This window comes from Miniopterus natalensis, chromosome 6 (assembly GCF_054644295.1).
Source record: "Miniopterus natalensis isolate mMinNat1 chromosome 6, mMinNat1.hap1, whole genome shotgun sequence".
Classification (NCBI taxonomy): domain Eukaryota; kingdom Metazoa; phylum Chordata; class Mammalia; order Chiroptera; family Miniopteridae; genus Miniopterus; species Miniopterus natalensis.
The window spans coordinates 54,102,641-54,114,094 of record NC_142086.1 but is presented as its reverse complement, the minus strand read 5'-3'; the positions used below and the strand labels follow the sequence as shown (position 1 = coordinate 54,114,094).

General features: G+C 46.8%; 1 protein-coding gene across 1 annotated transcript in view; it reads right to left on the bottom strand.

Moving 5' to 3' along the window:
- Positions 1 to 524: 524 nt before the first annotated feature.
- Positions 525 to 11,454, bottom strand: part of MASP1 (MBL associated serine protease 1) — a 49,991-nt gene continuing 39,061 nt past the window's right edge. The window contains exons 10-15 of the mRNA XM_016200072.2: positions 8,094 to 8,231; positions 6,248 to 6,361; positions 5,214 to 5,399; positions 3,360 to 3,427; positions 1,320 to 1,419; positions 525 to 875 (exon numbers count right to left, since the gene is read on the bottom strand). Of these exons, the coding sequence (XP_016055558.2) occupies positions 685 to 875; positions 1,320 to 1,419; positions 3,360 to 3,427; positions 5,214 to 5,399; positions 6,248 to 6,361; positions 8,094 to 8,231 (797 nt within the window). The 3' untranslated portion in view covers positions 525 to 684. The remainder of the gene's footprint in view (positions 876 to 1,319; positions 1,420 to 3,359; positions 3,428 to 5,213; positions 5,400 to 6,247; positions 6,362 to 8,093; positions 8,232 to 11,454) is intronic.

Sequence of the window (11,454 nt, the reverse complement as noted above, 5' to 3'; positions counted from 1 at the left end):
GCCTGGCTTCCCTGTCGGCCATTCCTAGTCTCCTTTCCTGCCCTGTTTTGAGCAGACACTCTCACAGTTTGGTGTCTAGCTCATGCATTGCTGTGGGACATGCTATACGAATAAGAACCTGTCTCTTTTACTTTTTTATGGGGCACAGGGATTGGGGTTGGGAAAGGTGCATGGTAGCATTTGGGAGCAGATGAAAGAGATGGTCAAGGTTGAGGGGAAGGGTACACACTGATCAGACCTAAGGCCCAGCCAGGATTTGTAAGAGAACTTTACCTGCCTGGTAGACACACTGAGGTTCTCTGCTAAGTCACATTTATTGAGCGCTTTCATGCCTGCTCTGTGCTAAGTGCTATGCACATATTAATTAATTTAATCCTCATCAAACTTTATGAGGTAGGTAAGGTATGCCCTTTCTAGAGTATGGGCAAAGAAACTGAGGTTCAATGAGGTGAAGTCACCTGCCCAGTGTTGCAAACTTAGTAAGTGATAGACGCTGGATTCAGCCTTGTGTTCTGATCACTCACTACTCTGCTTCTTAAAAGAGAATGAAAAGGGGGCTGAGATGCCCCATTATTGGCCGGGCATGGATAGGCTGAATGCGGCGGGTGCAAGGCAAGGGTGTCTTGCATCAGATAATTATCCTCTGTTGCTGACAGACCATGGACAGGTCGTGAAAAACTGAATTCAATTTCTCTTACTGGTGACTTTCTGGATCCAGTTCTTGTTTCTGTAGATGTCAGAATATACTCCATAGCGGTCCTTTTTTCCACAGTCATAGCCCCAGGACACCGTGCCCACCAGATACCACTGGCCTCTGTCATTATCCAGGGTCACCATGGGGCCTCCAGAGTCACCTGCACAGGCGTCCTTTCCCCCTAGATGTAAAAAAGAGATGCTGGTTACAGTAACCTGTTCCCTTCCCTAGCCCCAAGTCCAAAGGAGCCTCTTTCTCCCCACCGCTGACTTGTAGTTCAGAGAATTGGGCACGAGGGGGCACAAGCAGATCATTTGACTCAAACATGGGCTCTGCGCAGTTCTAGGTGAGGCTTCCTCAGAGCACAGTGATTTTAGAAAGCGCAGGTTCCGGACCGTCTTGTTTCATAGTGAAAAGTCAAAGTTGGAGAAGGGAATAATGGAAATTTCTTAGTACTCTTCTCTCTGATGCAGTTTCTCCAGGAGAATCCTTCCTCTCATGACCTTCCTCCCCCTCCTGCACTGTTCAGCTTAGCAGACTCTAAGGTCTCCAGCCCTTCACTTGCTGGGCCCTGCACCACTTCCTGGCTGGTGGTGTGCTATTATATGTCACCCTCTTGACTTACCTTCCTTCAACCCAGCACAGATCATGTCCCTGGTCACATTCTTCTTTAGTGGGGCATAGGCCTCCTGGCAGGTGTGGTGACCAACAATTGGGATTTCGATCTGAAACACAAGGCCATTATAGGTCACCACTCCTGGCTGAGGAGTCCCTGATGTTCTGACACCCCCGAAGGCTGGCTCCTCCCCATCCCCATTCTGGATGAGCCTGGGACCACATTAGACCGGATCTCAGAAACTGTCCTAGGCTGAAGGTCGAGAAATACTGAATGGAGAACCAGACGATCCATGATCAGGTACAGTCTCAGTCATGAACTTGCTGTGTGACTTTGGGCAAGTCATTTGCCCTCTTTGCATTTCAGTTTTCTCATCTTTAAACTGGTGATAATAATACTTGCCTAGCACATGCATTATTTCAAATATGGCAATGTATGCAAAAAACCTATGGTGAGTCTTCTTTCCCCCCATCCCTATCATTACTGGCTATGGGGCCTGAGGCATATGGCTTAATCACTTTTTTCCAGACTTCTGAGACTCTGTTTTCTCATCTGAACAATGGAAATCACAATATTTGACATACTAATCATACAGGCTTGTACAAAGAGCGGATGCTGCCTGTAAACTACAAACACTGCATAAATATTAGGTGCTGTAGGGTCACTGGTGCTCGCATTGAGGCAAGCATTAATTTACGTTCTCCCTCACTACAGTATGAGCTTTCAGACACTGGGTCTGTATCTTGTCCATTTCTATCTTACATAACATGGAACATAGTCAGTATATACGTGTTTTTACATTGAGGCGATAAATTGATGTATGAAAGTAAGGTATTGTCATTATCATTGCCCTTGATTCAGGTTGGGGCTAAATGTTGGCGCAGATGTCTGAAATAAAACAAGGAAACATATGAGTCTAATTCAGCCAAATCAGTAACTGAATGGGTCATATGGCCCAAAGTACAGCTCCTGTTGGCCTCTGCTGGTAGGGGACCAGAGGACATTCAGGTCCCTCTTAGGCCATGGCCTTCATGGATAAGTGGAGAGAGGAAGTCAGGCCAGAGTGGTTGTAAGCACATATCCTCAGCAAACAATCAAGTGCTTGATTAACCCCTATCTATTGTTCAGGTGTCACTTCCACTGGGAAGCCCTCCTGAACCCCTAATATGAGGTCAGATCCCTGTTATACATTCCAGAGCATTCCACACTTCTCCATTATCACATTTATCACATTGGCAACTACTTTTTGTATCTCCCACTTGACTATCAGCCCAAAGAGGCCAGGGACCAGATCTGTCCTTTTATGCCCCAGCACACCTAGTAGCTAGTACAGTGTCTAGTACATGAGAGGCACCACATAAATGCTTGGGTGTTAATGAATGAAGGATGAATGGTTGTTGCAAATTTGAAATTTGAAAGTATATTAAAATAACATATGTTAAAGGGTTTACAAACTAGCTGTGGCAGCCATGGAACCTGGTAATGTCAGAGCCAGGCAGGTCTTGGAGGACGTCGAGGGTTGCCCCTGACTTTGCATCTTGAGACATTATACTATAGTCTAGGTAGGCAAATTGCTTGTTTAAGATCACCCAGCAAGTTGGTAAGAGCCAGGACTTCTTATTTCTAGTTCAGTGTTCTTTTATGTAATGATATGAATGTGAAATCCTAATTGCATCAGTCAAGTTCATTACTGCAAGGACTGCAGCTCTCAAGAGCCTATTTTTTGGCTCACTTTTATTTAATCTGCTATGTGAATCTTTATCATGTATAGATGGATCTTCCTTTTGGGTGTCCATGAGCTGAGTCTTTAATAAGCTACAGAAACAGTCAACAATGTTTAGAGACTAGAGACCCATGACATGCAGGACAAAGAGATCAAACTTATTGGGATTCAAAGTCTCAGTGAACTCTGAGGTGAGTGTGAGCCTCTGGTATCTTTCTCAACCACCCCTTACCCCAGCCTCCAAGTCCCTAAGGGACAATATGGAGCAGGAAGATCCCACGCAGGGCAGAGGTGCCACTCTCTGTGGGGCATAAGTTGAACTTTACCTCCATCAGGGTCTCTGGGAACCTTTGCAAGAACTGCTTCCCCCAGCCACTGACGATGACCATGGTGCCTGGAAGAGAGAAGACACAGTGAGGGCAAAGAGACTGTCTGGGGGTATTCAGAAGGTTGCATCTTGCAGCCCCTCATCCTCTGCCTGAGGAGGAAGGGCTGAATTTGCCCCCTCAGAGAAAGGCAGCTTGGTGAGGAGGAAGACTGCGGGGTTGGGCGTTACCTGCTGCAGAGGTCTAAGCATTTGTTTCTAAGTATCAGTAGCTGGTTTGTTTAGTTTTCTGTTTTCTCCCACTCTCAACTAGCATGGAACCTAGGCTCCGTGAGAGCAGTCATTTCACCTGTCTTGTTCACTGACGTATCCCTACACCTGCAGCAGTGCTGGTGCATAGTAGGTGCTCAGTCAATAACTGTTAAAAAAATTAAAAGTCCAGCTTAGTCCACGATATGTTATGCTGCCTTCAGCAAGCCCTCACTCCTCCCTCCTGTTCTGAGCCTCAATTTTCTTGTCTATAAAATGTAGAGGTTGGATTTGGTACTCTCTAACTCCCCCCTACCCCAGGCTCTGATATTCTAGAAGTCTATGAAATTGGCAAATCTCGGAGTGATGTGGAAGTGGATTGAGCACTGATGGAGTACTTGTTTCTTTATTTGAAAAAAGCCTGGGTTCTGAAAACAGCACTGGGCTTTAAGATGAAAAAACCTGGATTCTAGCCCCAGATCTGCTTCTTGAAAGCTATATCTTGGGTAAGTCATTTCAACTTGCTGACCCTCAGTTTTCTCATCTGGAAAACGGGACTACAGTACCACTTCAAAAGGCTTTCATAAGTGGTAAATAAATTATTGAGTGTGAAGCAACTGTACATGATGAATCAGAGCCACACCCATGCCTTTCCTGTTGGCTTGCTCCATCTAAATACTTCTCAACTTCCATTCAGCCATTTTTTATAAATTCTTTGAACTAAAGGAGTTTAGCTGTGACATGGCACCACTGAACTTCTAACAGAATAAAAGGGAAGCCAACTGCCCTGGTTGGACTCTCACTCTATGTTGGATATATTTTAGTATAGTATTTCATTCAAATATCACAACCACCCCATGGGGTATTATCCTCAGTGTACAGGTAAGGGACTTGAGGTTTGACAACTTCCTCAAGGTCAACCAGGTAAGAAATGGCAGCATGGGAACTTGAGTCTATGCTGGTGATTAATGTATTGTCCCTCAGCTCCAAACTTATCCTTCTGTACTGTGCTTTGTAGCCCTACAGATGAGACTCTGAAATAGCACTTCTGCTATTTCAAGGAGGATCCTGAAAATAGGGGGCACTTCCAGGAAAGCTTGCCAATACTGTTGGCATCAGCCGGCAGTGGCGGTCGGTTCCAGCTGTTTCCCTAGCCCAATCAGCACAGGGCCTCTTCCTCAGGAGCCTGAGTTCTGTTTCCACAGGGTCCCTGTCCAAGTTTCTAGGATCTATAACTCCAACCTCTTCCCTCTGTCCCTTCAGCCCCAGGAGTGGTGGTTTCTTCCTATATGTCAGCATTCCCCGTTTACTTCTCCAGTCCTCCAATACCCTATGTTCGATTCTCTCTTTTATAATAACTAGTCTGGTTTCTGTTTCCCTATCTGGGCTCTGGTTGATATAGCACTTACAGTGCTGATCAAGCCTGCCCACTTACTATGTGCTGCCTTGGAACCAGTTCTGAAAGCTGTTTTAGGAGGGCAGCTGAGTAATCACGCAGACACCATCAGCTGGCTTCATTGGCACCAGAACCTCACCAACACTGGAGAAGTCTCTGTGGAGCCACCTGCTGTTGTTCAAAGGTGAGACCAGGGGTGGAGAGAGGTACCTTCCTCTGGGGGCCCCTCTGGCAGACAGATGGGCATCACGAAGTCATTCAGCACTGGGTCCTTCGACAGCTCCACCAGAGCCATGTCATTTTCAAATGTGTTGGGGTTATACAGGGGATGAAGGAAGATTCGTTTGACCCCAAGATGTTGTTCAGTCTCATCTGACCGGTGCCTCCAATGCTTACCTGGGCAAGAAGATGGCACATGGAGGTATGCAGGCACAGAGGATAAGGCCACATCTTGCTCCCTGTCAGCCCCCTGTCCCATCCGGCCCAGGTTTCCAGCCTTAAGTTTTTTACTTCCCTTCACACCTTTTCCCAGCAATCCTTCCCCACATATTTGCATGGGCTTCCACCTCTATCTTTCTTCATGAGCTGATCTCATTGCTAATAATACTCATTCCAATGCCCATTGCCACATGTTCAAATCATGTATCACCCTTTAGTACCTGGATCATGTGTTGCCTCCTCCATGAAGCCTCTCCAATTTTTGAGCTAGAGTCTTTAGTTAGAAATCTTTTCCCTCTGAACTTCCAAGACAATTTATCTGTTTCTCTCCAGAATTTACTGCCTTTTTTCTTATACTAGAGGCCTCTGCACTTATATTTTATTCCTTTATTAGACTCTAAGCTCCTTGTGGGCAGGAATAAGATCTTAATTATACTTGTGTCCTTAAATCCTGGCATAGTGTCAGTAAGAAATTGAATCAGCTGGTGGTCTTGGGGAGGGGAAGCTTGGATTGTATGTGTATGATCCACTTGGGACCATGGATTCATAGAAACTTGAAGCATCTTTGGAAATTATCCAGACTGGCCTCTTTATTTTCCCATTATAAAACTGAGGCCTAGACTTGAATGACTTGCTCATGGTCCTTGCACCTGGAAATCACTGCCTTGGGCTTGGGCTCAGATCCTTGGACTCCAGTCCCAACTGGTTTCTCATCCCAGGTGTCCTGCCCTGATGAACGAGTGAGTGGATACACCCCATTCCCAGAACCACAACTGACTTCAGGAATCAGCTTGCCTCTCACTCACCCACGATGATTTTGAAATCAGAAGGGCTGATCTTGTAAAAGTCCTGGAGGATTGCGTCTTCTGGATCGAGCGAATAGTGGAGGCAGTGAGCCGCGGTCAAAACCCAGTTGGGGCCTGAGAACAGAATTGTGCACACACACTGCCCTGCACTGCCCCACCTGTCTCAAGCTGAAGGCCTCCAGACCACTCTAGGGCATTTCAAAGCCCCAAGTCAGGCACTCATATCCTAATCTGAAGATGAGGAGTGAAATCTGTGGTTTTATCTGCCTATTCCAACCAAAGCCAAGGCTGAGCATCTTAAAAAGGGTTTCAGGGATCCCTTAAACCCATAGGACTGGTGAGCTCCAGACAGCTCAAGGTGGATCCACAAAACACCTTGTGCTCACTGGCCACCCCTCCTCACCATCCCGCTGCCTCTCTTCTGACCCTTTCTTCACCTCTGGTTCCTCTCTGCTCTTCTCTTTCCTGATTTCCCCTCTCTCTTGGCTATCTTGTGCCCTGCCAGTCCCTCTTCCTTTTGTCATCTTTGTTTACTTTTATTTTTTCCTTTATCTCTGTCCAGCTCCCTCTCTCTTACTTTCCAGGACTCTCTCCCTTTCCAGGCCTCTCTCATGTTTTCTGTTTCTCTTTCTGTCCTCTCTATCTTTGTCCTTCTAGCTCTGTCTCGGTCCTTCTCTCCCCTTCTATTCCTTGGTCTTCTCCCTTGTCTGCTCCCCACAGGGCTGCCCCTATCACCTGTACTCACTCCCCATGTCCCTTTGGGAGGCTCCATAGGGTGAGAACATTCATCTTTGTGTTTGTGGGAATGTAAGGATCCATTCCTCACAGAGGGGGGCTGACTCCTGGCTGTCATTTCATATATCCCGGGGTGTCCAGCCTGCAGCCCTGGTCCAGGCCTGGTGCTTCCCTTCAGGGATCCCTCATGGAAAGCTGTCCTCACCTGACTGCCCCCTGGAGGAGGTGAGTCAGTGAGAGGAGGGGCCAGCAGCCTCAGGAGCTATCCAGGCAGATGTGGACCCATCCAGACCTTCTTCCTCTGTGATGGGATCAAATCAGGAATTGGCAGCAGACTCCAGGGTGCTATTACTTTTTCTTAGGATGTCAGAGCTGGAATAGACCTTAGATCATCTGGACCCAATTGTGGCAGGAAGGTCTGTCAACCATTCCTGTCCTGCCCTTGCTCCTACTCCCACCATATTTAATCCATTACAAAATTCTGACTATTCTGTTTCCCAATGCTTTAGAATCTGCCTCATTTCCTTCCCTCATCCCCTGTCCTTATTCTGAAGCTAATGACTTCCCTCCCCACTCCTGCAATAGCCACCTCACTAAACTCCTGGCCTCCTGAGTCACCCTCCTTTTCAATTCACATTGCCTGTGGAGAGAACTTTCCAGAATATGCTTATAAACCTGCATTAGTGTTCAGCATAAAATCTTAATTCCTGAGCAGGGCATTCAAGGTTTTTGTAAGACTCTCTTCCCTAACTTCTCCAAGGTGAATTTCCTGGTTCTCCCTGATCCTACAGCCCTGGCACATCCTGCCTTTGAGCCATGTGTTGTAATCCATGTTTGAGGGGCTGACTCTCTGACCCTTCCAAGTGCCAGAGACTGACCAGGATTCAGTGGTGTTTGTTGACTAAAGTAGCCATCTAGAACAGGAACACATGTCTTGTGGCTCCAGCTAAGGACTCTTTCTACAACACTGTACTTCTGGGCCCTGCTTCTAGTGTAGACAGTTGTTCTCAATGGAGAAAACTTGATCAGTCTACAGAAAGAGGGTCAGGTGCCTTTGCTTTCATCCTGGCCCCTAGCCCTGGGTTCCCCACCCCTTCTACCTTCTCCTTACCTACAAGGGAGCCTCCACAGAAGGGCTCCCCATTCGGATGTGACAGCATGGCAATCCAGGGGGTAGTGCCCTTCTCGGCTGGGCGTCCATTGAGGATCCTGGCTATCAGTTTCCGGGAGAACTTGGGGAGCCCACACACTCCAGCTAGGGGAAGAAGGGAGGAAGGGAGAAAGACGTCAAACTCTTGGCTCCATCCTGCCTTTTGCCAGAGCTGCCAGCTCATTGCTCCCTGTTAGGAACATCTGTTATTTTTTGATGTCCCAGCATCCATTGCCCCATTCAGTGACAGCACATCAATTTTCCTCTGGGATCCACTCTTCCCCTATTCCCAGTCCATATACCCTGAGTTGGAATGACTTTACCTCTGATTTTAGGGGTAGGAATGTGACCCAGACCTGACTAATTAACATCTCTCATCCTCTGGTCAGGGCAATTGCTCAGAGATGGGAATGGAACCCTGGCCAGGCCAATGAAAGCCTGAGTTGGGAGTTTTGCCAAGCATATTAGAGAGAAGGCCTTTTTCTGCTGCGGCTGCTAAACTACTGGCTATAAACCCAGTAAGGAAGACAGAAAGAGGAGGAGAGAGGAAGAGGGGAGAGGGAGGGTTAGCTACTTTAAACACCAGCATGGGGCCTGCTCCCTGGCCATTCTTTCAGAGTTGACAATAGACACCGAGATAGAGACTGGGTCCCTGTCCCTGGGGAATGTCCAGCCTTAGTTCCTCTGGACTATCCTGTGGCATTTGCACTGTTAACCACTTTTCATGTGTCTTGACACTTTCCTTCCTTGACTTCTGAAGCACTTCTCTTTCTATGTTTCTAATACCCCCTTTTGTCTCATTCCTCTTCTCTCTGTGCCTTCCATACTGGTATTTCTCTTGTTTGGTCTTTGCCCCTGGCCCCTCCCCACCTCTTTTCCTGTAAACTTAATGGTAGATAATACCATCTCCTCCCCTGCCATCACACCACTATACCCTGATGAATTTCAAATCAGTGTCTCCAATCTGCCCCTCCTCTGAAATATCCCCTTCCATGTTGCCCGCTGGGTGTGCTCATAAATCCCTTAACCACAGCGAAACCAAGCCCTGGTCTCTACCCTTCACCAGCTTTCTCCTCTTTCTTATTCAGATGTCTGTTAATGTCTGCATTTAATTTCTGCATTGGCCTCATCTTTGTTGCCTTCCTTTTCTTCACCCCCATATTCAGTCACTAAACCAGTAAAAAAATCACCAGTGGAAGCAGAGAGTAATGTGTCTTTCCCACTCCATATCACAGTGTGCTCTCCACATAACCTCATGACCCCTCAGTGTCTCAATACGCCACAACACAGCCCAAATATATAGGAGAAAGTAAAAATCTGAAATGTAATGGAATACAAGACATGGTAATCCTTGAAACCAGCTACATATAAAGTGTAAAACATAATTTAGAATGGTTTCAGTTCTCAATGGTGTAAAAAGCGTGACATTGTCATTACAATGCAAACTCCAAACAAAGGCACAGCATGAGTGCATTTCAGGGCGAGCCCTCACCACCAGGCTAGCTTGTGCTAACCCCATACTCTGCACCTGCACTATTTCTATACTTAGACACCAAGCCCTGCTGAATCCACTACTTTAATGTTTTTAAACTTTCCACCCCCACATCTGTGCTATCATAGTCCTAGGTTAGGTGGGTTTTCATCATCTCCTTCCAGAACGATTGCAGTAGCTTTCCAACCTCTTTTTCTAGGTCAGTTCCTTCCCACAAGCCACTTTCCACACTGTGCTGCCCACTCTCAGATCTGCTGATTCAGAATTTCCCAGGGGAGACCCAGGAATCTGCATTTCTAAAAAGCATCCCAGGTGATCATGATATACCTCAAATTAGAGAGTCACTAGTTACAGGACAGGATGCAAAACGAGGTTTCTAAGACTCTTTCTGCTCTCCCTTAATCCCCACTGCTCCCACTCTATTCACCCACACTTTCCTGCTTGACCTTTTCCCATTCTGCCCATCCCTTCTATCTCACAGTGCAGCCTTTGCAACTCTCTGCAAAGCTCCCCAGCCCCCCTTCAGCTGTGTGGACTTCTTGCTCCTTTTAAGTTCCTTTAATACTACTATCTCCACTCCTCTTACGACACTTAACTCCTTTTGCCAGTGTGGCCCTAGATGCACAGGACCTTGCCTTGCATGCTAGTTTGAATTCTGTGAAGTCAAGGACTTAAATAGCAGACCACGCAATGAAGAAATGCACAGCCTCTGAGAGGGCACATGTCAATAACCAACCCTATTCCTCATTACCTTTTCTTGGATGATGTCTAGGTGACAAATATTGTACTTTTTCTGTAATGGGAAAGGTTTTGGCTTTATGAGGGGAAATTTTGTTTTAAAGAGTCAAAACAAATATCAGCAATAATCAAACCCCCGAATGAAGGCTGTTGATTATTCACAGAGGTTTTATTTCCACTTTAGACCCCTGACAGGAGAAACAGAGTGCTGAGGCACTTTACAGAGTAGTGAGTTTGTGATATAAAATATACAATATATAGCATCCTCTATATGCAGCATTCACAGACACAGGAGTGTGGTTTCATGAATCCATTAGAAAAGTGGGCACTTCCCAATTGTTCTCTTGGAATCCCTCTCAGGGTCTTCTCTGACTGCCTGTCTCTGGTGGGAAATCCCAGGAAGACCATCAGCCCTGTGAGGGCCAGGAAAAGACTGCTGGTGATCAGAAGCACTGAGTGCTGGAGCTAGAAGGACCCTAAAGGAGATCTAACTCCTTCCTTTTACAGATGGGAACACAGGCCCAAAAAGGGAAAGTGATTTGTCAAAGGTTATACAGTCAGGGGGCAGAGCTGGGGCTGGAGCCCAGGACTCTTGGCTCTCTGTCTCTTCTCACTGCCTTTCACGGGCAAGTCTCTGCTGCCTTTTACTCTGGCTCCTGGAAGCTGGAGGAGTGCTTCCCTCTGAATATTCACAATGGGTGGGTTTTCTGAAGAACTCAGACCTTGGGCATGTTGGGCAGCCTGGTGGGAAGAGATCACTCCTAATGTCCTTAGCCCACCCTTCCATTTTCCTTCTCAGAAGCACAGCGGGCCATGGCCTGGGCATTCTGTTTTTCCAAGCAATCCAGAAGAGTCTCTATGCCTGGGGCTGGGGCTCAGGTACTCAGGTAGCCTTTTCAGATGATACATTCCAAAGCTAGAAAGTTCCTTCATGCTTGTCTGGAGCATCCCATGTTGTTAGCTGGTATTAGAGAGTGACATGTGGTCCCAAATAACATGTTCTGAGTTGACAATAGGAATCTAACAGGGTTGGGGAGCCTTTCACTGCTATTCTCCTCCCCCAGTCACACAAACATTCCCAGCTTTCTCTTT